Source organism: Antechinus flavipes, chromosome 4 (genome assembly GCF_016432865.1).
Source record: "Antechinus flavipes isolate AdamAnt ecotype Samford, QLD, Australia chromosome 4, AdamAnt_v2, whole genome shotgun sequence".
In the NCBI taxonomy this organism is placed as follows: Eukaryota; Metazoa; Chordata; class Mammalia; order Dasyuromorphia; family Dasyuridae; genus Antechinus; species Antechinus flavipes.
Genome location: NC_067401.1, coordinates 48710885 through 48732905, shown reverse-complemented (window position 1 = coordinate 48732905; position 22021 = coordinate 48710885). Strand labels below are relative to the sequence as shown.

The 22021-nt window shown below is 39.3% G+C and overlaps 2 protein-coding genes across 6 annotated transcripts in view; both read right to left on the bottom strand.

Annotated features, from left to right (window-relative positions):
• Window positions 1-5178: 5178 nt before the first annotated feature.
• Window positions 5179-13467, bottom strand: NRAS (NRAS proto-oncogene, GTPase). 2 transcript variants are annotated; one of them, XM_051992953.1, is made up of 7 exons: window positions 13372-13467; window positions 13030-13157; window positions 11576-11754; window positions 10054-10213; window positions 8823-8946; window positions 8364-8407; window positions 5179-8265 (listed from the first exon to the last, which is right to left on the bottom strand). In XM_051992953.1, the coding sequence occupies exons 2-5, from the start codon at window positions 13138-13140 to the stop codon at window positions 8827-8829; spliced, it is 570 nt and encodes a 189-aa protein (XP_051848913.1). In that variant the 5' UTR covers window positions 13141-13157; window positions 13372-13467; the 3' UTR covers window positions 5179-8265; window positions 8364-8407; window positions 8823-8826. The 2 variants fall into 2 exon arrangements, with proteins under 2 accessions (XP_051848913.1, XP_051848912.1); XM_051992952.1 differs by lacking the exon at window positions 13372-13467 and having other exon boundaries at window positions 13030-13226.
• A 183-nt stretch (window positions 13468-13650) lies between these two features.
• CSDE1 (cold shock domain containing E1) overlaps window positions 13651-22021 on the bottom strand; it is a 54856-nt gene continuing 46485 nt past the window's right edge. For all 4 annotated transcript variants that reach the window (XM_051992947.1, XM_051992948.1, XM_051992949.1 and 1 more), the window contains 5 exons: window positions 21686-21805; window positions 19069-19247; window positions 18732-18895; window positions 15332-15464; window positions 13651-14949 (listed from right to left, as the gene is read on the bottom strand). In XM_051992947.1, coding sequence (XP_051848907.1) covers window positions 14902-14949; window positions 15332-15464; window positions 18732-18895; window positions 19069-19247; window positions 21686-21805 — 644 coding nt within the window. In that variant the 3' untranslated portion in view covers window positions 13651-14901. The remainder of the gene's footprint in view (window positions 14950-15331; window positions 15465-18731; window positions 18896-19068; window positions 19248-21685; window positions 21806-22021) is intronic.

Here is a 22021-nt window from a genome sequence, read left to right as displayed (position 1 = left end):
GGGTCTGGTGAGGGGCACCCCAGCTTTGGGAGAGAGGTGCTACTGGGTCCTGTCCCTGGCTGGTCTTGCAGTAAATTGGGAAGGTCAAAAGGGAGAATGATGACAGAATAAGCCTGTTTGGCAGGCCTGTGGCCGGTTTTTCAGTAGGAAATTTGACGTGACTCCTGGGGAGTCCACCCCAGCCGTAGGAGCACAGGGGTTGAAAGGCCATAGCTTCAGTTCACATACTACACCACAAGTATTGCATTTCATCTTAATCTTTGTATAGTGAATGTCAAGCTCCTCAAATTCCCACATAAACCAAGAATAACCTGCTCTAAGTTCTGAATCTGCCTTGACGGCTTATTAAGCTTCATCTCAGCAAGAGATATTGATACTGCTTATGTAAAGAAAGCCTCAAGTGTAAATTTTTTTAAAATGATGGGTGTTTAGTCATTTACATTTTTGATTAATCTCCTAGCTCCCAAGTAATCAGTATTTTACTGGGATGATTTTTGGTCTATCTTTTAAAACTCTTCAGTTTGGTCCCAATCTAGTATTGCAGTGAGGTGGTTCATGTTTAGAATGTTGGGTCTGGAGCTGGGAGGGTCCGAGTTCAAATTTGACCTTAAAACACTTGCTAATAACATGACCCTGAGCAAGTCACTTAACCTCTTTCTGCCTCCATTTCTATCTATAAAATGCTTAGCACAGGGCCTGGCAAACAGCAGGTGCTTAAGAAGTGCTTGTTTCTTTTCTTATACATTTTCCTCCTTCCTTCACTCAGTGATCCAGCCAGACTGGCCAAAGTACTAAATTCCTTGCCTATGTGCCTTTTCTTTGGATATTGCCCATGCTTAGGAAGTACTCTCCTTACTCTTAGGCAGGGAATTTCTGGCTTTGAGAGGCTCAAGCACCTTCTTTTACATGAAAGCTTCCCAAATTCCAACAATTATTAGTGCCCACTCCAACTACCTTCTAAATTATTTTGTATTTATTCTGTATACATGTAATTTAAGGTGTACATGACCCAAATTTATCACACACTTTAGATCCTATTATTTATCAGACATTCTTTTTTCCATCTCAATGAATTCAGTGCCTGAATCACTGTTTTCCTCTCCACCACATCCTTGCCCCTCTTGTCCTCAGACTAAAGAATTTTAGCATATAGATACTTCCTTAAGTGCCTTACCTTTTCAATTAATTAATTGCCATGTCCCATTCCCACACCTCACCTCAGCTATCCAAGATAGATGGCCATACTATTGATGTTGTGTTCTACTTCCATGTTCACAAACTCTGGAATTCCTTTACTAGGTCATGACCTTTTATAATTCCATCCTTCCCCAAGTCTCACAACATTTAACTCTTTCTTCTCTACCATGATCTTGACATCCATTCTTTCTACCATTCCATTCTTTTCCAGACTATGATACCTGCACTTGTCTATATTCTCCTTTCTTCCCTATTTTGACCTATCGGTGAATCAGTTCAACTTTACAAGTATCATTTACCCTTGAATCTGTTGCCCCTCTGTTCTATCGCTGATAATATTTTGCTCAATCCCCATCCTGGATTATTCCCACCATCTTCTATTCATGTGCTTTTGAATGTAACTGGAGAAAAATCACAAAAATATGTTGATTCAGTCTGTCATCAATTTCTGTAATCCAATCTCAATTGGGCTCTCAATGCCACAAAGCAATCATTTTACTCATCTCTAATCAATTTACTATATCCCACTCTCTACAGTAGCTATTCTATAATGTCTCATCTCTCCTCCAACCATCCCTGAGACATAATCTTTTACCCTCTACATGGCAGACCTTGCTCCATACTTTGCTTAAAAAAAAAAAATTAAAGAAACAAAAAACATGAAGTGTTTTTATGAGAACTACCTTTTTCCCCCTCCTCCTTTTACCTCATTCCATCAGTCCTTCCTGCCCCACCCTAAATCCACTTTGGATTCGCCGAGGCCAAATTTCCCACATGAACCCTTAATCCCTTCCTATCTTACCTTGTAGATTACCCCACCATTATCCCCCCCTCCCCTTTCTAATCTTCAGCCTCTATTTCCTAGCTTCTTCTCTGCTGTCTATAAACAGGTCTATGCCCCTTCCCCTTCTTCTCACTTGATCCAACCATTCCTATTAGCTTTTGCCTTCATCCATGTCACAGCTAACAACAGCTGTTGCCCTCGACTCCTGAGCCCTCTTACCATTTCCCTCTACCTCATTTGATCACCTCATCTGCTGTCATGGGTCCAATTGCCATCTCTATGCAGATCACTGAATATTCTAATAAGCTATAGTCCTTCATCAAGAACTGCCTAGTGGACATTTTGAACTCAAAATATCCCAAACAGAAGTTGTATTTTCCTTGAACCCTACCCTTTCCACACTTCGGTTAGCAAAGAATCCACTATTTTTCCAGTCACTCAGGCTCATAACCTGTGTCATTCTTGATTCACATGTAGTCACCAAAATAACCAATCTATCAACAAATCTACCTTCCCAGCATCTTATAGATATGGCCTTCTTTCAATTTAAATAACTAACACCCTAAATACAGGCCTTCCGCATCGCTCACCCGGACATGCAATAGATTTCTAAGTGGCCTGCCCGCCCCATGACTTTCCACTTCAATATCAAAACTCCATTCAGTTTGTTGGTGATTTTCCTAATGTGCAGTTCTTTATATATCAAGCTCCTTAGTCTATAAACTTCCGTGGCTCCCTATTACCTCTAGGATCATATATAAACTTCTCAATCTGGCATTTAGAGCTTTTTATAATCTAGTCTTGATACTTTGCTTCCACTCTACAATCCAGTCCCACTTCATTTCTATTTATGTGCTACACAGCGAGTTTGAGAACTATTCTCATTCCACTACAAATTTCTTACAGCAAGATAATTCTCTCATACTTTCTGACTTAGCTATTCTGCTGACCACGGCACCTAGTTCAAACCTTTTACATCCTTCCTCATGCCTCCCACCGCATCCCTTTTCCCTCTCCAATGAGGTTCTTGTTCTGTACTTCAGATATCACTTATGTCTTTCCTCACAATCTCTTTTGCTCTTCTCATATGGAAGCAGCTCTTATCAAGGCAAACCCTTCTTCATGTGCTCTTGGGCCTACTCCTAAGTAAAGGCTATCATCTCCTATTGCTGAATCTATGATTTTTGCTTTATTCATTCACTAGGACCACCATGTATATCAGATTATAGAAATACAATGCCTAAAGAAAAGATTTCATTTTTTTTCCCATTGGATTTGAAACAATTTCAAGTATAAAAGGAATTCTGTAAAAGTACTGTCTTCAAATAAAAATTGTGTATTCATTTAAAGTTTTTGCCCTGTACTAATTTTTTATGGATCTGAACCAATATGGAACCTGACATGGGAGAGATTTTTTTCTGTAATATCTGTCATAGACATTTTAGATAATCTCAAAGTTCAAACAGAGGAAATATTTTTACAAGATGCATTACTACAAGAATGGAAGTGGCTCTAAGGTTTATGGATGGGACTTATAAATCTTTTTTAACAGATGTAGCTCTGAAAAGTTTGTTTTTATAATTTAGTTCTCCAATTCCAATTCTTATAAGAAAACTTTGGTGCTGGGATAACTTGTGTCCTTTGTGTTCTAGCTTACAAAGCTAGTGGTTTTTTCTGCTTGTTATCCTGGGCAGTTTAACAAAAGGCTCAATAAGAGATTCTCTTCCCATTCATACTTATTTATGGCTATATCAAATAACATGTAGTTGGGTTTGGTCTTCTAATGACCTTGAGGGAGAGCACACTGGAAGAGCAAATAAAATGTCACAACAGTTTTGATGGAATCTTAACAAGCTCCTTGAGCTGCTTTTTTACCATTCATTTCCCTAGTCCAACTCTTAGTTTTTATTCAGGCAGTCAGAACAGCAACTGGAGTTAAAAGAAGGAAAGCTCAGTCTTGAAATTTTTCTAAAATTTTGGAGAGGGTCATGAAGACTATCTAGATCCCAGCTTCTTAAATGGTAGCTTACAACCCCATATGGGATCTTATAACTAGATGTGAGGGTCACAAAATTATGATCATAAATATTTAATTTGTGTGCCTATATACCAGGGTCATGTAAAAAATTTTTGGATGAACTGGAGTCACAAGTGGGAAAAATTTAAGAAGCCCTGATAGGTCAATCCGTTCATTTTATGAACCCATGAAAGTTAAGCTATTTGCCCAGGATTACACAAGTATAAGTACTTAGCAACAGAGACAAGATTTAAAACACATAGACTAAAGTTGGTGAATTAACAGTAACCTCAGTTACTGATCTGATATGCAATTTAAAAACCACATCCTAAAACTTAATTCTCCTCACATAAACTTTCAATTCAAAAATATTTCTATCTGCCTTTTCTTATTATCTGTATAATCAATGTTATTTATCAAATGGACTCAAAGTAAGCTTTCTCAGCACAGAGACTCCATGTTTGAATCAATGCCTTCTATGCATAAAGTAGGGACATTTGATGAATTTAATTTACAGTCCAATTCATTGACAGGGGCATCCCAGGACGAAAGACAGCCTTTGCTTATAAGGCTTCAGTCTCTGCAAGACTTAATGGATTCCAGGCTCCTCAAGCCCATGATGTTGGGTGTTTTTAAACCCTGTAGTAAATCCAGACTTGCGTACATTGCAGGCACTTAAACAGCTATTAAACTGAGCCCAGTTACAAGGTGCTATGTGGAAACATTTATTTTTAATTGGTCCTATACAAACCCTGAATACAGAATTAAAATTTTGCTGATGATTTACAATTATTCTATTAGTATAAAACATCTTGTGTTAATGGGTAAAAAATGAATTACACCAAAGTAATAACTCATAACCGTTATATAGTTTTAAAATAGTAATTCAGATCTTTTTAAAGACTGTATCTCCATCTCACCTATTCTGTAAGCACAAGGGCTATCATTATTGACTGGCACGATGGATTTGATTCCATTTCCTTGCCCCTCTTTAAGGCAACCTGCTTCCCTAGCCCACAGAAGAGAAGTTACCATATTGAAGCCAGATTTAATGTGGATACTCCTTCAGCATAGCGCAATGAAGCTATGAATTCTCGAATGCAACACCCTCACAACCCACTCCTACAAAATGTATCAAGAACTATGATTATCCATTATTGTATTAAAATAGAGAAAAGGATTAATAACCAATGAATTTCCAGTTTTATTTTTTTTAAAAAATCATTTAACAAGAACAGTAACCAACTGTAAATTCAAATGAACAAAAAGTCTTTAAGATGGATTAATTTACAATAAAATCTTCAACTTAAAAATATTAGTCCTTCTGTTTAGGACCAAGGAGACCAATAAGCTCCAGTTTAAACAGCAGATTTGCACAATTAATATATTTTCCTGCATTGGTGGCATAAAAATTTATGTTAGATAACTCCTAATGAGATAATGCCCCATTTAGGAGTTATGCAAAGAACAGTCACAGGAATGACCTGAAATCCCCTTTCCAAGGTCACTCTTGAATTCTGTCACCAGTTATTTGGAAATCTGCATGACAGATACTTTGACATGGAAAATACCACTTCGAACCAAATAGTTCCTTTGGAAAACAAAATGATATGAAAAACATTAGCCATGTGCTGGTTAGAATCACAGACGATTGGAACTGGAAAGGTCTCTAGAGCCCAATTCTATCCTCACCGAGGCCCAGGTCACATAACTCCATATTAATTTAGTGATAAAGATGAAAAAATAAATTAAAAATGTTGTCAGTTCCAAAGATAAACCACCAAAACTTAATATTCACCCCAGAAAATGTCTCTTTCTTCTTGTGATTCTTTAGTTCATATTACTAAGTTAAACTATCTAATTTTTTCACTTGTTTCTTATGTCCTAAGAGCCAGACATGCTACATTTAGTTTTAAGGATTATGGAAGGCTCAGAGGAAAAGAAGCCTCCCAAAGTTAAAATAAAATTAATTGCCCTTACTGACATTCAGAAGAGGCATAAAGAACCCCCAAATTTCCCATGAATGTATTGAATGTTTTAAAAAACCCATCATCTCATTAAGATTAAAGATGAAAGAATTCACAGCTTTAGGACTGCACTTAGGATCCACTGAACAAAGAGTTGCAAATTCTTGTTCTCAATTTTACCTTTCAGAAGCCCCATATTATGATGCTTTGAGGATAGTGCTTTATTATTAAGATTTTAGGCTAAACTGTTTGAATATAAACAGCACTTCATAGAAACATTTATGGAGTAAACACTGTAGCCTCAGCCAAACAGGATACTCCATCTTCATACTCTTGAACTCAGAACCTGTAACAGCAAAAATCAGCTGCAAAAGAATATAAAATTTATGACAGCTGATTAAGTATTTATCTTGGGGGAAGCTGAAGCTAAGCTCCGAAAATTCAAGATTACTGAGAGGAGGCCCTAACATCCATAAACAATACTTTTAGTCTGAATAACTCAGACAGCTTGACTTGCTCACAATAGTTAAGTTTATCACCTCATCCAGCCAAATATCACACCTAAGTTTAACAAGGATCTAATAAGAAAGCATCCCTAAATCTGGATTTTGGCCCAGTTGAGACCAAGTGTGCTTAGGACATAATGAAGAAAAAGCCAACAGAATGAATGATACATATATACCAGGAGTATGAGACGCTATGGCTCCCAATGGCACACGGATTGTTCAGTTTGTCTCACATTTTTAAGAAAAAGGCCATTACATGGTGGACTGATAGACTATTCCTCAACCTAATCATAGGTAATTCATATAGTACAATAACTTCTATACTCTGTCCTCCAAAAGGAACACAGACCTGCATAATCTCAGAGTTGCATATACACAGATGTTAAAATTGGCTGGAATTAGGAGTGGTAGTCTGTGGCTCTGGCAGAGTTTCTCTCTGCATGGCAATAAATGGCTAGCATTACTCTCAAACCTGTGATCCTGGTCTCATTAGCACCATACTCTAGCCAAGTGCACTAATAACTAGCTAGCTCAGGATGGTAAGGCACATCCTATCCCCCCCAAAACATGTATAACAGTCAATAATAGCCAGATGAATGTAGTGAAGTTGGCAAAATAAAATTTAGATGCTAATTATTCATTCTGTTAATATATTGCATTTAACACTTGAAGATCATTGGTTGCACCTTTTGAAGAAAATCTCACCTAAATTATTATAAGGCCTATACAACTATAAATATATGATCCAAATTAGCATTATGATGGCTGGTTGCTTAAGTACTTACTTTTTTCTTCTTTATAAGAATAAAAGCTAAAGGAAATATCGACTACAAACTGCATGTCCAATTTGTAGACAATAATTTGGGGGGGAAGGGGAAAAAGTGGAGACCGAATAAAAAATAAGAGAAAGTCTTTCTAGTTTCAGATTTCTCCCTGTAGATTTCATAAACAGGTCACTAAGAAACCAGACCCAGCATATCTGAGATGAAGATATCAGATATCACACATGCCTGCTTGCTTATCCTACTCAAGTGGACTGGACATAGACATCTTCTGATATTCATCTTAATGTGTAACGGTTTATGAGAGACCATCTCCTTTTAATGGTTTCCTCACTGAATAAAACAGGAAAATTCTACAAATCACTTCTAAGAAAAAGGCACTTCATTAGGAAAAATGTTTCTAATTACATAGAAGTAGAGGAGAACCAGAGTAGACACAAAATTCAATATTTGCAAGAGGTACTATATAGCTGAGATTGGAGTTACGTTTTCATATTTGTGATAGGAAGAACAGATGCCAGGTTAGCATATGTAGCAGATAACATCATAAACAAAACCAGAGAGTGACATCAACAAGTTTTTCATAACATTGCTCCAAATATTAACAAAGGTCCAAGTTCAACATTAAAAAAGAAAAATCCTCAGCAAGTGGTACTTTGGAGCTCAATATGCTGTTTTCAACAGTATTTCAACAGTTTGGTTCTCTGTTTCAGAGCATGAATTTCTTTTCAAATGAAAAACCTAGAGAAGAAAAACCACAACAACCAAACAACCCAGAGAGAAAAAGCCCAGGGAGAAGAAATACTGGTAAAGAGAGGTGCATTTCTCTGGTCAGACAACCAAGTGAGGAGGTAGTTGCTCTGAGAACTTCTCAGGTAGAGAACAGACAAGAGAACACTGTGCTCATCTACTACTGGACACTGGGACAGTGGCAAGGGGCTTCACAGGGAAACTGAAGATGAGTATTTAATACTTCTCCTCCAGGTAAGTCAGGACCAGGGTGTCAGTGCAGCTGAAACAAAGACAGAGTTTATGTAAATAACAAAACTGCAGCAAAAGAGGAAAACATTTAAGTGGTTGCCAAACAACACATTTCCATATCTGTCCTACCTCAAAAAGTGGCTCTTTTCTGAAGATGAAATTCCAAACTCCATCTATTAAAGGGGGAAAAAACCCAAAACAACATATTGCTTAGCTATCATCTATAACGTAGTCTACAATTCTTCAACTCCTATGCAGCACCAAATATATGTGTCATATGTGTATTCCTGCTGTTAACACTGTGAAATTATAAAAAACTCAGATTTATGTCTCAAATATACCTAAGTTCAGGGGAAAGTTCACTACTACATAAGATGCTTCATAGCTTTAAAAAACTCATGAAAACTGAGAATTAAAAACTGCAGTTTAGAGAAAATTCCAAGTGAAGAAAATAAAAGAAAAATTTTAAAAGGCAAAGCACAGGTGATATGCTCAAATTTCCCATGGCCAGTAAGGCAGTTTCTGAGATGTTTAGTGTAGAAAGGGAAATAATCCAAATGCAAATCTTAACAAAATTTTAATACTCACTTGGTTACATGACTGAACATGAAAGACCCAGGCAGCCTTGAGTTCCATCATCGCTACTGTTGAGTTTTTTCATGCGGTACTGTCTTATTTCTCTTACCAGTGTGTAAAAAGCATCTTCAACACCCTAAAAAAAAATGTCCTCATCAGTGATTTTTTCATTCTATATTCATCTCTGTGAGAGAAGGAAGCAGGGCTTCTAATATTGATATAAATTTTCCTTTATTGTGGTGGTTCCTGGTAAAAGTGTTTCAAAAGAGGAATGCTCTAGTGCTCTGCACATGGTAGGCACTTAAGTATATGATGAACTGAATTGAAGATAGCCTAATATTTCAAAGTGTCCAAATAGGAATTTTCAGGATAATAGGGTAAGAACTAAGTGAAGACTTCTGTAGCAAAAAAAAAAAAAAAAAGTCAAAGGGAGGAAAGGATGATTGTTGGGGTAAAAAATTCCTCTTAATTTGAAACTCCGTTCTGATGGGTTGAAGTATTTTCATTACTAAGCCATCTCTATATTCTGCAATAAAATGAGTTACAACTGTTATAAAGGGAGAAGAAAAAACAATTATCTCATTGGTTGACTGAATTCCCTTTACCCAAGCAGGTTGTCACTTTTTCCATATCTTTCAGTCCTTAAAAGCTACAGAAAGCTTGCTGAGTCCAATGACCTGTTCAGGATATAACAGCCCAAATGGGTCAGAGCTGAATTTGGGCCTTCCTGGTTTTGAGTCAGACTCTCTATCCTCCACACCATATCAAATTTTAATATGGCGTATTAATATGGCCCATCTGGCATATTAAAGCAGGTGCTAACAGCTCTTTCTGTAAAACTCAGCTATGCTTCCATTTTAGTCACTTGTCATCCATCATGAAATTAACTCAATACCAAAAAGAATCAAAACAAAATAAAAACTAGATGTGACAAAGATTGGGAGAAGGTGCAAAGGGGAGGGGAAGGGATGGAGGTTAGAGTCAAAAAGGACGCTGGGAAATGTGACTGGAACTTAGATTTCAGGTAATAATAATGATCTGTTCTTAAAAGGAGGACTGACATGCAATCTGTAGTGAGAATGCTGCTAGATAAGTTAAGGGACCTATTCCATTATTCAAACATCATTCAAAACTCAGATCAGTAAACAAGGCTGTGATTCGCAATTCCTGTACCCTCAAATAATCCCCTTGTACCATCCATTATTTGGCCAGGTTAGAGATGAAGAGAAGGCCCCTCTTGTACCTGTCTGGTCTTGGCTGAGGTTTCAATGAAAGGAATTCCATAGCTCTTGGCTAGTTCATGAGCCTGTTTTGTGTCAACTGTCCGTGTTGGCAGATCACACTTATTTCCCACCAGCACCATAGGCACATCATCTGAGTCTTTCACTCGTTTAATTTGTTCCCTAGATAAATGGAATAGGTTATAACAGAGTGAGAACAATCCAGTCTTTACTAGAGAAAAAGTGCAGATCAGGCTATAAAATATAGCCAATTTAGATTGTGCTTTCACCATTAATAATAAAAAAAAAAATTCTCATTTCTACTCCTACAACTTCTGCCAGTCCAGGTTTCAACTTATCAGGTTTCCTCCAAAAACACTGTATTTTCTGATCACCAAGTGACTACCTGATACATAGCCCACATATAATCTATAGTGCTACTGTGAATATAAGAAAACCACAAGAGAAAGCTCCTATTCTCAAGACTTTATAGATAAGGAGTCAGGACTAATGCCTTATCTGAGAGTAACCACATAACTGAGTTGCAAGTAACACACACAGATTTACTACAATAGGAGCTTAGAAAAAATAAAGATCACTGAGTGGAGCTGTACTGGGATATGTAAGGAAAGCTTCAATGTGCAAGCTGGGTGAAGTATGGATGAAATTTGAAAATACAGACAGGAGAGGGGAAATTCTGAGGTAGGTGAAGATGTGTTCCAGCAGTCCCCCACGGTTCTCTAAGTATTTGTCCAGGAGGGCCCACAAAATACTATGTTAGGCACGGGAGGAAAAGAATTCAGGGCTAGAAGCAGACAGGAAGAGTATGAGCACTCAGCTGGGATTCAGGAGAGAGTTCTACTGGTCCTGATTGTGACATTACTTAGGTATGTGACTTTGGTCAAGTCACAGGTGCCACTGTCCTTAGCTTTTGTTAGAGTGAAAAGGCTTAGATGATTTCTGAAGTGTACAAAGATGCAAGCTCTGTTCTCTGCCTTCTGCTTGACCTAACTTCATTCTAACAGACTATGTAAACTCTTTCAAGGAATTGTATCCCTAATGCCTAGAAAAGTGCCTGGCATATAGTGAGTGCTTAAAAATGCCATTTAGTTTTATCAGTTGTCCTATTATTTTGCTCCTGAATCTTTTTTTTAATTAAATTTTCCAAAGAACATTCCTGAGAACTGGCACCTGTGCTTAAAATCTTGACATTACCCAGGGCTCTCCCTTTCCTACTCTTCACCAGCTAGCTTTGGGTTCAAGTCCCTTTGGTAGGATCTGTGTACCCTGGCTTGACAATTGTTTGATTTAATATTTGAGAACACGCTAGAGGCAACAGTCAAATCCTGGAACACTTCTATTATGCCAGAACAGCATCAATACCGAGTATGACTCTCAACAATCCCATTGTTTTTATTTGTTCTGCATGTAACACGATGCTTAAAGCCACTCCTTGGCTCTTAAATAACACAAAACCATCTAAGTGAGCCCACCACATGGAACAGTTAGATAGCATCTCTCTAGAATAAGGAATGTTCCTAGTACCTGTAGAGGTTAATGTCTGCAAATGATTTGCTATTGTTGATGGCAAAGACACAGAGAAAGCCTTCGCCTGTCCTCATATACTGGTCTCTCATGGCACTATACTCTTCTTGTCCAGCTGTGTCAAGTATGTCCAACAAACAGGTCTCACCATCAATAACCACTTGCTTTCGATAGGAGTCCTAAGGAAAATAAGTTCAGTTTTTGTTTAAAAACATAGCCACAGAGTAGAATTAATGCTGTTGCAAAAATGAATTTTTGCTTTAGTTTTCAAAAACACATTTTTTAAAATTAGGTTTATTTCTTGTAAACAGTTCATATGCATCAATATCAAGCAGCCAACCTTTAGTGTCAAGGCTGCTGCAAAGAGAAAAATTATCACTTCGATAAGACAAAGATATTCTCAATGGCCCAAGAGGGAGCTCTGGATAGGCTGAGGAGAAAAAAGCAAACTAGGTTCATGTAGCATTTTTGGTAATTATGCTTTAAACTCTGTTTAATCAATTCAGAGATTCTTAACTCTACATGTATCTAAGGCTGGATTGGAGTCTTCAATTCCTGTTTAGGGAGCATATTTGTATTTTTCATTCAAAATCACACGCAGTGTGACCCTGACCAGAGAAAGGAGGTTGTGGCCAGGAATGATCGAGGGAAGGCGGTCCCCGTTTCAACAATGGGATCCAAGAGACAACATACGAGCCAGAGAACAATTTCTGTCCGTAGTCCTCCTCTCTTAATCTTCCCTTGTGAGGGGGGCTAGATGAGAGCACATCCACAAAAGAAAGTTCTAAGGGACTGCATTTTAACAGTTATGCCAGGACCCGGAGGGGGGGAGGGCAGGAAGGGGGCGGGAAAGCGAGGGAAAGGGGAGTTCTGATATTCTTGGAATTCTGTCCAAGCCAAATGCTGAAAGTACTCGGTGCCGACTTGACCTGGGCTCCGGAAGGAGACCTCCCCCCTCCAGCCCTCCACCGTCTCCATTCCCTCCATCCTGGACACCTTTAGTTCTCTTCGGGGCGGAATGCTTTCCTCTTCCAAGCAGCAACGAGCCCACTGGGCGCTGCCGGAGCTTCCCAGGCTCAGGCGGGCACAGAAGCAAGCCCGGATCTCTCCTGGGTGATGACACCGACGTCAGCTCGAGGCGCTTTGGCCGAGTCTGGAGAAGCCGCGTTCCTTACAAGGGCCCGCAGCGGGCACTTGGCTGATCCGCGCTCCGGACTAGCTCTCCAGGGCGCTTTCCCCAGGGACCATAGTATGAGCGTTCGAGCCCGAGATGGCCCGGGACCGGGAGGAAGAGCCAGGTTCGCGCGCCGCGCCCCAGGGGCTACTGCAGGCGGGCTACCTCTCAGGCTGACACCGCTCAGAACGTATCGACTCCAACGCGTTCTCGCCGGGCCCCGGCGGGGGTTGGGGTGGGAAGGGAAGGGCGGCGCTTGCGTCCCGACGGCGGGTCTTACCTCTATCGTGGGATCATATTCGTCTACGAAGTGGTTCTGGATGAGCTGGATGGTCAAGGCGCTTTTCCCCACACCGCCAGCTCCGACCACCACCAGTTTGTACTCGGTCATCTCACAGCAGCGAACACCTGCGGTGCGACAGCGGCCGAGTGGGCGACGGGCTCCCCGCTTCGGCTCCGCGACCTCGCCCGCCCCGCCCGGATCCCCCGGTCTTCTCCCGGGGCCCGGCCCTAGCTCTTGCCTCCCGCCCGGCCCCGAGGCCTTTGTCCCGCGCCCACTAATGTTAATCAACTATTTTCAGGGATTTAGGCGGCGCTCGGGCTTCCCGTTCTCGAGCCCCACCTCAAACCCCGCCGCCTCAACTTCGGTCGGACTCAGCCCCACAACCGGTAAATGTGCCGGAGACCCCGGAACCGCCATGAACAGCCCCCACCCGGGGAGCGACTTCCGGCCCCACCCTCTACGTCATCAGTCCGCACCGACTGAACCGCAGTCCCCGCCCCGGCCACGTGGGGCCGCAGCCGGCTCGGTCACGTGCGAGCCCCACCCAGTCCCCTCACTCCTTCCCCCTCCCCTTCCCCCTCCGGCGTCTCGATAATGAAAGCGCTGGGTGGCTATAGGTTTTTTGTCTCAAAATCAGTAAAACTTTATTCTATTCCATTCTTTCGCCATTAACAGAAAATCGGAGAAAGCAAAAAGTGTTTCGTGTTTACAAAGATAAACGCGGCCTCGTCTCTCAGAGCAGATCATAACTTCAAAACGGAAGGGGGAGGGAAGACAAGGGTGCGGCGCCCCCCACCCCCGCCGGGCAGGCTCCGGCGCCCCCGGCCCGTCCTGCCTCCGGGGCCCGGGGCCGCAGAGCTGGGGCCGAGACCCTGGGGGCCGCCTAGCTCCCGGGGGCGCGTCGGGCAGAGCCGCCGGGCCCGGGCACTCGCTTACAAGCCCTGGGCCCAGGGCGGCTGCTTAGAAAGAAAACAGGATTCATTTCAGGCACAACTTTTTTTTTTTTATTTTTTTTTTGTTTTTGTTTTTAAATCGGTAAAAGAAACTGGGGTCTAGAAGCTGCAGTGTCCTAAGCAGCAAGTTTGTGCATCATCCTTTTGTTTTTTAAATATGTTTAAATTACCACACACTGATGGCACACCTCATCCGAATGAAATTCTGCACCATACATACTAATCATAGTAAAGTTATAAAAAAAAAAAAAAAACCCTTAGATATACTCTGGAAGATACTTCTCACTGAAATCTAACAACTTCGCTAAGTGGACTGTGACAAGATTATAAATGAGATATGAAAAATAACATTTTAACATTTGGCCATCAACTTAAGGAAATGGTTTGAATGCTTACACAAATTTTTAATTTTTTAAAAAAGGTAATATAGTCTACCCTCATATGGTCCTCAGAATTAAAGCATAATGAACAAGAAATAACAGGAAAAGAATGCAACTGAGAGCTAAGGCAGAACACCTTGTCAGAAGTAATGAAGGTAGAGTATACACTAAATATCAAGTGCAGAATTTCATAAGGTCGACCAGATAACTGTCTATATTTTTCACTTACACAGGCGAAGTAGTTTTGCAATTACCAGTTGCGTTAAATGCACCAAATAAAGCTTCTAAAATTGATACTATAAGGCGCCACCTTAAGTTCTCCAGGCTGCAACTGTGCATAATTTTAAAATGGTTTTCTTAAATTTATTTATTTTTTTTTAAACATAACATGAGGAAGGTGTTAAAACTGGTGTAATAGCTCCATAGAATAAGTATTCCAGATTTTGGGAGGGATGAAGAGGGAGATATTCAGAACCCTTCACCAGAACCCCCCCACTTGATCATATCTGATTAAGTGATGTGCTTTGTAGATGGGGTTAGTCAATGACACCAGCTTGACGGATCTTTCTTTCTGCACCAAATCCCTGTAAAGAAATAACCTTCATGATTAATTGCAATTTTTAACTGTTTATGGTAATTTTATAACTAAATTCATAAACTACTTGCATGCAAGTCAAGTTTAAAAACTCAAAAATGTGATAAATTTATAGTTTTGGCAACTGGGTTCTTCCTTGTAGAGTCTGCACAAAAATCAGCTAACTAAATTCTACTTTAACAGCAGTTATTGTGTTTCTATGAAAAACAAATTCTATCCAATAAGAAGCACAGTGGGCCAATAGCCCATGTCACCATGTGCTCAATGATCTTCCTGCCTAATCTCAGATTTTTATATTGCCCAGCAAGACCATGGAAACCACCCCAAGTGCTCTGCATCTAAGCTCCCCAAACCCTGACTTAACAGCATACCATTGAGTTGTCTGGTCCCCTTGGCTGACGAAGAACCATTAGGCGAGGAGCACTGGCATCGTCTAGAGTGATGCTCTTCAAACGATTGACCAATCGGTCAGGACGTGGAGCTGCAACGGCCTTGGGGCCTTCACTGTAACACATGGTCAAGAAATCAGAGGAAGCAAGTCTTGGTGAAAAAGCAGCAACTGTGCCCCCAGAAGTACACGTACTCCATTCTAATTGTGGGATTGTTTTTATTTTAATAATGGGGAAAATTTAGCCAGACAAAAAATAGTGAGAAGACAAGTTTGGATCAAATTTTCCTGACAAAGAACTACAAGAATCGTTGGGCTAGTGTTCTTAAAATGGAGTTTATGAACTTTTAAAGTATTCTGGTCAATGTATTTCAATATAATCGGTTTCCTTTGTAATTTTACATATTTTGTTTTATTCATTTAAAAATGTTGTTCTGAGAGGGGATATATGAACATAACAAAAAGTCTTTAAGCCTTAATCACTGCTCTGTATTACAAGCAGGGAGACAAATTCCATACAAGTAGAAAGGCAATGAGGAAAACAGGGCCGCATAGACACAGTGCTGGGCCTGGAGTCAAAAAGTTTCTTTAAGAGTTTCTTTAAGAGTTCAAATCTGGCTGGCCTCAAGTACTTACTACCTGTATGATCCTGGGCAAGTCATATAACCTTGTTTGCCTCAGTTCCTCATTTATAAAATGAAGAAAATGTCAAAAACCACTCCAGTACTTTGCCAGGGAAATGCCAAATGGGGTCACAAAGAGTCAGATGACTAAAATGATTAAACAACAATAAAAGAGATAATACAAGTGAAAAGTAATAGAAAAATGTAAGCTATTTACTGTTAACAAAGGTAATCAAAGCTCCATCTTTCAGACTAAATTACAATCACAAATCCCCTCAGGTAATTCTTGCTAAAATAAGAGTTATATACTCTTTTGGAAAGAGCGCCTCCCCTAACAAAAAACTACTATCAAACTCTTATTTTTATCGAGAAGATTCATGAAACTATTAACTATTGAGTTGACGATGGGGAAAGGATAATTGGAGATTATAAACAAGAAATATAGGCAATGTGAAGAAATAAAAACAAATAAAACAGGCAATAACTAGTAGAGTCTTAAAATGTTTTATACACTTGTAAAAGATCATAGGAACCTAAACTGAGATCTGGCAAAGAACTAAGATCATCTGGTCCAAAACTCTTATTTTAATAATGAGGAAATGAATGCCCAGAAGTGAGGTGATTTGTCCAAGGTAATATCAAAGCAAGGTTTTGAACAACCCTGAACAGATATAGAGGGTATAAGTGATAGTAAACCCCCTTTAAGATCCATTCCCATGTACCTTTAAAGGCTTATTCCACATGACTTCCCTTTTTCTCCACACCAACTTTCAACCCAGCTGGATGACTCTCTACCCTTCCAATCCTGTGCTCATCTCTCTCAGTCTCTCTCAACTAGGATGAAGCTTTTAATTTCACTTCCCCCTCTATGTGAGCTCCGATGTCATCTCCAGCAGGCCATTCCTGTCACCTTCCCAGGAAGGAAAGCTGTTCTAAGTGCTTTCCTTCTTCCCATTTTTCTCCCATTTACTTGTGTACAGGTTATATACTTGAGAAGAATTTCTCTCCCAACAGAATGCAAGTTTCCAAGGGCAAAAGACCATTCCCCTTGTCTTTATATAGCTAATATCAGTTTCCAGCAGATAGGAGGCACTTAATAATTTCTGAGTAAATTTCATTCTAATAATGAACATACTCCAAGATGCTGTCCAGGGCTCTCTCACCTTTTTTCTGCATCTTCTCCTTGAAGAATTCACTTTTTTAGGTACTAATATTTCTTTCCAGACAACTTCTAAATCCATACACCCAGCCTCACTCCTGAACAGCAGCAGCTCCACATCACTGTTAAAGATTTTGAACTGGATATTCCATATGGATATCCCAAATGACATGGTCTTCCACTTTGACCTTAAACCTAACCTCCCAAACTCACCTATTTCTTGAGGACATCACTATTTTCCCAGTTTCTCAGATTCATAACCTAAGTATTATCCTACATTGTTCACTATCGGCTCATCTAGCTTAGCCAATTGCCTGTTTCTTACCACTTCTAATTCTACCACACCCTCCCATCAGCCCCCTCTATTTACACAGTGCGCACCCCTTGTTCCCCCTATGCTTCCTTTACTAGTTGCCATAGAGATTTTCACTGAGCAGAGGTCTGACCATGTCACTCTCCTAATAACATATTGACTTCTTGTCAGATTCAATATGAAATAAGCTTTTATTCATATTTACCTTTCTAGTCTTCTGACACTGTACTCTCTTCTACATACTCCAATCCAATAACACACGTAGAAGGCCCTCCATCTCCATCTCCTTCCCCCCAAAGCTTTCTTCAAGTCTCAACTAAAATGCTCTCTTCTGGAAGAAGCCTCTCTTATGCTCCTTTTAATGCTTGTGCTCATCTCAAATTTATTTCTGTACATGTGTACATGCATACATACTTATTTGCATATTATTTCCCCCATCAGATTGAGAACACCTTGATGGCAGTGATTTTCTTTGCCTTTCTTTGTATGCCAACATGTGCATAGTGCGGTATAATAAATAATAGTTAATATTTATACAGCACTTTAACCCTAACCCTAACCCGACTCTAACCCTAACCCTAAATGCGCGCTGCCTCCCGACTCCTGACTCTAACCCTAACCCTAACCCTAAATGCCTCCCAACTCTAACCTTAACCCTAACCAGACTCTAACCCTAACCCTAACCCAACTCTATCATTTGAGCCTTCTAACAACCCTAGGAAATAGGTGTTTCTATTATTCTCATTTTAAAGATGAGGAAACTGAGGCAAACAGGTTAACCAGAGTTACAAAACTAATGTCTGAGGACAAATTTAAATTCAGATATTTTTGACTCTAGGCTGTGTTAATAGACATGATACCATTTAGCCAACTATAGTAGGCACTTAATTTGTCTAGCATTTTAAGCTCTTCACATCTTAGTCCTAGCTTATTTTTCTAATCCATTACACGTTACTTTCCCTCAGTATACTAAGGTTTTCTCTCTCTCTCTCTTCATTGATTCCTTTTGCATGGTTGGTCTTGCCTGCTTTTCCTTCAATACGTAGCTCAAGCATGCTCTTAATACACCAAGCCTTTTCTAATCTCCCAAATGCTAAGAACCCTAACTATATTTTGTATTCATCTTGAATACATTTCCATTGGTACATAATGTCTCTGTCAATATTATGTAAGCTATTTGAGGATTTTTCTGGTTATGGATTTCTAATACTAAACACATTGCCTTGTACACAGTAGAAGTTAATAAGTGTTAACTGAATGTAAAGACCTAATCAAAGGAGACACTCACCAGACTCGCCAGACATTACAGGCACTGCACTTGCCAGTACGCTGATTAAGAATCACTGAGAATTCCACCTCATCTCCAGCCTGTAGCTCAATGCCATCCTGAACTTCCTTCACATGGAAAAAGAGTTTCTTGCTATCTCCCACCTCATAGTTAATGAAGCCAAACTGAAACAAAAAGCACATCACATAAGAACATAATCTCAGGCCAGCAAAGGTCTCATGAAACGGAGACCCAGAGTAAGAGACCATAGTTTAATTAATACAGTGAAAAACATCTACTATCTGGCAAATAAAATATTTCAAAATACATCAGATCAGGATTGGAATTTATATTTTACCTGATCCTTCACACACTCCACAGTGGCCCGGCGCAGGGGTGTGATGTTATAGGCCATTGTTTGTGCATTCTGACCCAGGACACACAACTGGAATTTGACACTTTCCCCCTTCTGAAGGCAATCCCCTTTGTTAGCCATCCCGATAATGCCAAATGGATAGACCTCACCTTTCATGTCCCCTAGGAGAGAAATTCAGAATTTTTTCACTTGTTAACAATGCTGTAACTTTAAGCATATTCATAAGACCTATGTTTTCTAAATAATAAATTTAAAAGAATCTTTAGAATTGGGGCAGCTAGGTGGTGCAGTGGATAGAGCAGCAGCCCTGAAGTCAGAAGAAGCTGAGTTCAAATCTGGCTTCAGACACTTAATACTGCCTAGCTGATTGACCCTTGGTAAGTCACTTAACCCCAATTGCCTCAGCAAAAAACAAAACAAAAAAATACCTTTAGAATTTCACACAGTAAAGCTATTTAAACCAAAATGTTAAACCCTGCTAAAAATATAAGCAGAATTGAAAATTGCCAGCATTTTACTAACAAAGGTAAACTTCTTTTATTACTATTATACCTTAGAAAGTCTTGCTAAGCAGGGTGAGTGCACGCACAAGGGAAAAAATCTCCCTGTGTACTTTTTCTGGGGTTTGTACAAAAATGAAAGAAAACAGGAATATGTTAGGCTAAACTGAAGGAAACAAAGTTTTGTGTACTTAAATAGTTTTCTGTTCTGCACTGTTTAGCCTGAGATTGAGAAAATCTTGGAGTCCCTTTTCAATATTATAATTCTGTCTGATGAAAAATTCAGTCTGATGGAAAAACATAGCCAGAAACAACCTAAATAAACATGTGTGTGTATAGATATCAAATCAGAAAAAAAAAAAGGGAGACTATTTGGTATTATTAGTTCATTGGATAGTTATGTTCAACTATCCATCTCCCTCTGCCATTTAAGGCATCCATCACCCCTTGTCCACTTCTCTACCAGTTTGCAGTAATTTTATTCTTTAAAACTCTCCTAATGGAAAAACAACACATGGAGACAATCATTCACTTAGAGAGGTGGAAGTAGGCTCGGACTCCTTGGCAGCCCATATGTACAAGGCTACTTGTAAACCACTGCCTCATTTTAGAGATCCTGTCACCTCAGGTTCTTGGATGGGAGCAGAGGCCTGTACTGCTGAAGATGTCAGATGGCATGAATGGATCCAAATGGAAGAAAATTAAGGTGAACTGAAGATCCTCAGTTCTGAAGTAGGGGAAGGGGGAGGACACACAAGGAATTAAGTCTGCTGAGATTAAGAATAAAGAACCTTAATTTTGTCATAACATGATACCAGAACATATTTATGCCATCAACAAAGACTGTCAACATTGAGGCTACTTAAAGATAACAGAAAAATTATGAAAATATGACATAAGTATAAAAATAAAAATTATGTGAATTGCTTCTAATTACTACATACATAAATCATGAAGTATCACTTATTGTAATGTGGCACTAACTTTTGTTCATGTGTTCATGTTGCCTTTGCCTTTTTACAAGCTGTATTCGACCATGTCCCCCCGTTCCAGTTTGTAACAGTCTACTCACAACTTGAAATAACTTTTTAAAATAGGAGAATCCTTAACCAAAGATGGAATAAGAAAGATTAAAAAAAAAAAAAAAGATAATATACTACATCAACAGGTAAGGCAATTAATGTATATAAACAAGCAGTTTCAAAAAGATTTTCAAACTATATAATAGACGACGTGAAACTATGCTCTGGGTCACTAAAAGTAAGAGAAATACAGAATAGTTCCACCATCTCACCTTACCCCTTGTAACAAGACAGGAACAAATGATACTGAAGGGGCAGTAGGAATACAGGCACACAAATGCACTGTTGCTGGAATCGGTAGGGGTCGAATTAACTTACATTTCTAATTATAAAGTAGTTAAGCAACAAAGTGACTGACAATTCAGTCTTTGATTGAGAAATTTTAGTACAAGATAGAAAAAGAGGCAATGTTTATTAAAAACATTCACAGAAGCAAAGAATGAAAATAAGGTGGCTGTTCATCCACCAAATGGAAAATAAGCCAAAAAACAAAACAAAACAAAACAAAACAAAACAACAACAACAAAAAAAATAACCTCTACGAATGTGAAGGAATATTATTGTACCAGTGAAGAGAATTGTGTAAAGATGCATATGAAGTGGCAGGTAAGCAGGACAAAGAGTGTATATAAAGTTACTATTAAAAGGTGACTAAAAAGAAGCTGAATTCTGAGAATTGGGAAAAATCAGCCGAGAAAACAAGAATGCCAAAAAACAGCCCCATCTTCCTCCAGAAAGAAAGCAAAGGTCTAACCAGACAGAAGTATTTTTGCTTGTGTTTGTCACTAGGGAAATGACAAGTATAACGAATAAATGCAATGTATCAAAGATAACTCAGATTCTAATTTGTTCTGATCTTTCATTTCAGAGTAGCAAGATTATATAAGGCATCAATTCCCTTGTTCTCTTCAGTTCAGCACATGAAGTAATCTGAGATGGCTGCAATAAACATACACTAGCTAATATTTTAAAACTTGCAACCACTCATATGAGGAATGCAAGCAGGGAAGCCCTTACCCTCCTCCACGATCTCAATCATGCCTTGGTATTCAGTCTGGGTTGGATCCACACTCCTCAGGGGGCGGATGACTTTACCCGAGTAGATGGTTGGATCAGCTTCCTCAGTCGTGCCATTAACTATAAAAAAATTAGTTCCTATCAGATCAAAAAGCTCCACAGATTTACTGCAGTTGTTAAATATGGGAACAGATATCAACCAAGAGCAATAAGCTTTATTTGGAAAAGGAAGTTTTGAGACACAAAGTTCTAATCCTAATTTGACTGCTTCAAAATCGAGACAATTGCAAAAGTGATCTTAATCTTTCGTATAGATCTAATCCAATTGATAGATAA

Excerpts from the sequence above, each read along its gene's own strand:
- NRAS (XM_051992953.1), bottom strand. The coding sequence starts at position 13,140 with ATGACCGAGTACAAACTGGTGGTGGTCGGAGCTGGCGGTGTGGGGAAA. Across the intron at positions 11,755-13,029 it reads AATATGATCCCACGATAGAG|GACTCCTATCGAAAGCAAGT; the intron begins GTAAGACCCGCC and ends TATTTTCCTTAG. Across the intron at positions 10,214-11,575 it reads GCAGACATTAACCTCTACAG|GGAACAAATTAAACGAGTGA; the intron begins GTACTAGGAACA and ends CCATTTATCTAG.